We start from the raw sequence: 2,938 nt of genomic DNA on the forward strand, positions 1-2,938 counted from the left end.
ATACAATAAAAAAAATAACATATATTTATATTGTACGGTGCGAAAAATCTTAATTATGAACATTCACTCGAATAGCGTGTCGAGCCAAAGTTCACTCAAGCTAGGATTAAGCCACAATCAAGCTAACCAAGTCTCCATAATGGCATTTTCAACAAAAATTAAGCCACACTAAACAATTACAAATACTATTTCTTTAATTAAAAAAAAGAAAAGAAAAGAATGAGGAATAGATTCGAAGAGAAAAGTCCTCATAATTATGAAAAAAGCGTAGTGTTTATGTTCTGTTTTTTTCTTTTAATATGTCCCTCTTAGTACCACTGCCATATCAAGTACTGGTCGTCCATTTGAGCGTTAAACTAGCCATCTGGCGAGAAGCAATTGGCTAGATCCAAGCTGAATAGCCGTGTGGAAAAGTGGAAATGAAAAGATTTCTAGGATTTTCATTTGAGAAAGGTTGGACTTGGTTGAAATTGTAGTGGAGAACATTGTTAGGTTCTGGAGAGAGAAGGTACGTCAACATCAAATGCTTCTGTTATCTCATAGGTAGGACGTTGAGTGCTCGATATTTGCCAAACATAGCGTCTTTCTTTCACCCCATTCAGGACGCAATACTCATGATAATATTGGTGGACAGTGTCAAATCATGTGTTTAATTCCACGTAAGTTATATTATTTATTATATAGTTTAAATCCATTATTCATTATACATCTTGATTCTATTATCCTTAAATAGACTATATAAATATAAACATCAAATCAATGTTATTTTTAACAAGTTTTTTTAAACTTCATCATTTCATTATTGAAAAATTATATTCACAACAAGCTAGTAGTAAGACATTGATGATTCTGCTGTGACGTCCGCTTTGTCGTCTGTAGTTGCAACTTGTTGAAGACTTTGAATGATAGATGTCCCCACACATGACCCGTTGGACGCGTGGCAGTCATATATCCCGCAAACCCCACATTAAAAGGGCTTCTAATGTATGTTTCTTCATCGTCATTCTTCGTTCAGAATTCAGCAACTTTACCCATATTCGGTATTCCCATATTACATAGAGATAGAGAGGAGATGGAGCTGAGCAAAGGTACTGAGAAAATGGTGAAAGCTCAGGTTGGGCAGCCCCGCTTCATACCCAAGAAAGGGAGCATATTTCCTCGAAAGAGAAGATCGGTGAAGAAGATAGTTCTTGATTCCATACTCAAATCCATTGCAAAACATCTCTGCTGCCTTAACCACCACCCCACTTCATCCTCTCTGGAAATCAGTACTTCACTGCCCAAAACCCCAGCTGAGAATTATGCGAAGAACGTGAAGATCTTTCCCCACCAAGGTCGTTAAATATCTGCTGCCCTACCCACATGGCCACCATTACATGATTTCTGTTCGTCTCTCTCTGTTTTTGGTTAGGGTTTAAGATGGAGTTTGTTTTACTTCATTGGTTGGTCTCTGTTGTTACCTTAGATTGTGTTGTACTATCAAAATTTAAAATTATTGGGATTGCAGATTAGTAATTGTCTGGGTTTGTTTTGTGCCTGCATCAATGTACTCGTTTTGCCAATATGAATAAAGGTTGATTTATTTCTTTATCTGTTACCTTTCTCTTTCGGGTGCAAACAAGTACAGAGGTGTGCTTTCTTCTCCGTTTTCTATTGGGAATCCATGAATGTCTCGTACTCCTCACACAAGAAAATATTTTTCTATATAAAATTGGATGTGCCAAAATTAGAGAGTTTTTTCCTTGGAAAGAGAGGAATAATCAATCTACTTGGGGTTCCTCTGTTCTGTCTCAAATGAATAATATATTTTGACCCTTTGGGAGTTGAGCAAAGGAAAATTGAAACTGAAGCATATAATGAGGCCAACAATAAGCTGCCCAGAACTCCCATAATTCAGAAATAAGCCATTCAGAGGGTAACCCAGTTGCCATAGAGGTCCCAGACTTCTCTCTCTCTTTTTTTTTTCCCCTTCGATAATACATATATATGGCTTGAGTTTTTGATAAATAGATCGAGGTTTCACGGCTATGCGTCACAGAGAGACGTAGATCCTGTCAAGGGTCCGTGGAGCCCCGAGGAGGATGAGATGTTGCGGAAGCTAGTGCAGAGCCAGGGGGCTCGGAGCTGGTCTGTAATTAACAAGGCGATCGCGGGGTGGTCAGGCAAGTCGTGCCGGCTTCGTTGGGGCAACCAACTTTCACCGTAGGTGGAGCACCGGCCCTGCACGCTAGAGGAGGACCAGATCATTGTTAAGGCCCACGCCAAGTACGCCAACAAGTGGGCCACCATCGCCAGGCTGCTCAACATCCGTACGGAAAACTCGATCAAGAGCCACTGGAATTCTACATTGAAGAGGAAATACTCATTGATGAGCGATGACACCGCCGCCACCACTACAACTGCAGTTTGGTTGAATCACCCGTTGAGAAGGCAGTAGAAAGAGGAAGGATTCTCAAGATGACAGACTTGTGTTTCTAATCGATCCAAAATGAGACTTGACTCTCACGAAAAGAGATTTAACAGGAATACCACCAAAATTCGAGAAAACTGCACAGAACCAACTAAGACGATGCTGAACAGTGAACTTTGGGGTAGGGGGGAGGGACATAACATTGAGTCGGACCAAAATTGGGCTCAATCGGTGGTAACGGTCTGGAAATATTTTAAACCGGGCGGCAAATGTGCAAAACTGGGCCTCCAAACACTAAAAGAAACAATCAAACCTTTATTAAGCCCGGGCCCAAATGAACTAGAACTGGGCTGAAAATGCATGGAATCCGTCCAGTCTTCTAACTACATGGACTTGACTCATTCGAGAGCTAATAAATGAAACGGCAACTTAGTAAAATTAACTATCTAATTGAACAGCAACACTTAAGACAATACACATGATACATATATATATATATATATATATTATATTTGGTTGAAGTTGAGT

General features: G+C 39.9%; 1 protein-coding gene across 1 annotated transcript; it reads left to right on the forward strand.

Annotated features, from left to right (window-relative positions):
* Nucleotides 1-982: 982 nt before the first annotated feature.
* Nucleotides 983-2,437, forward strand: LOC118344252 (myb protein-like). The gene is made up of 3 exons (XM_035684399.1): nt 983-1,312; nt 2,039-2,131; nt 2,207-2,437. Exons 1-3 carry the CDS (start codon nt 983-985, stop codon nt 2,435-2,437), a joined length of 654 nt encoding a protein of 217 aa, XP_035540292.1.
* The last annotated feature ends 501 nt before the right edge of the window (nt 2,438-2,938 follow it).

Source organism: Juglans regia, chromosome 13, assembly GCF_001411555.2.
Source record: "Juglans regia cultivar Chandler chromosome 13, Walnut 2.0, whole genome shotgun sequence".
Lineage (NCBI taxonomy): Eukaryota > Viridiplantae > Streptophyta > Magnoliopsida > Fagales > Juglandaceae > Juglans > Juglans regia.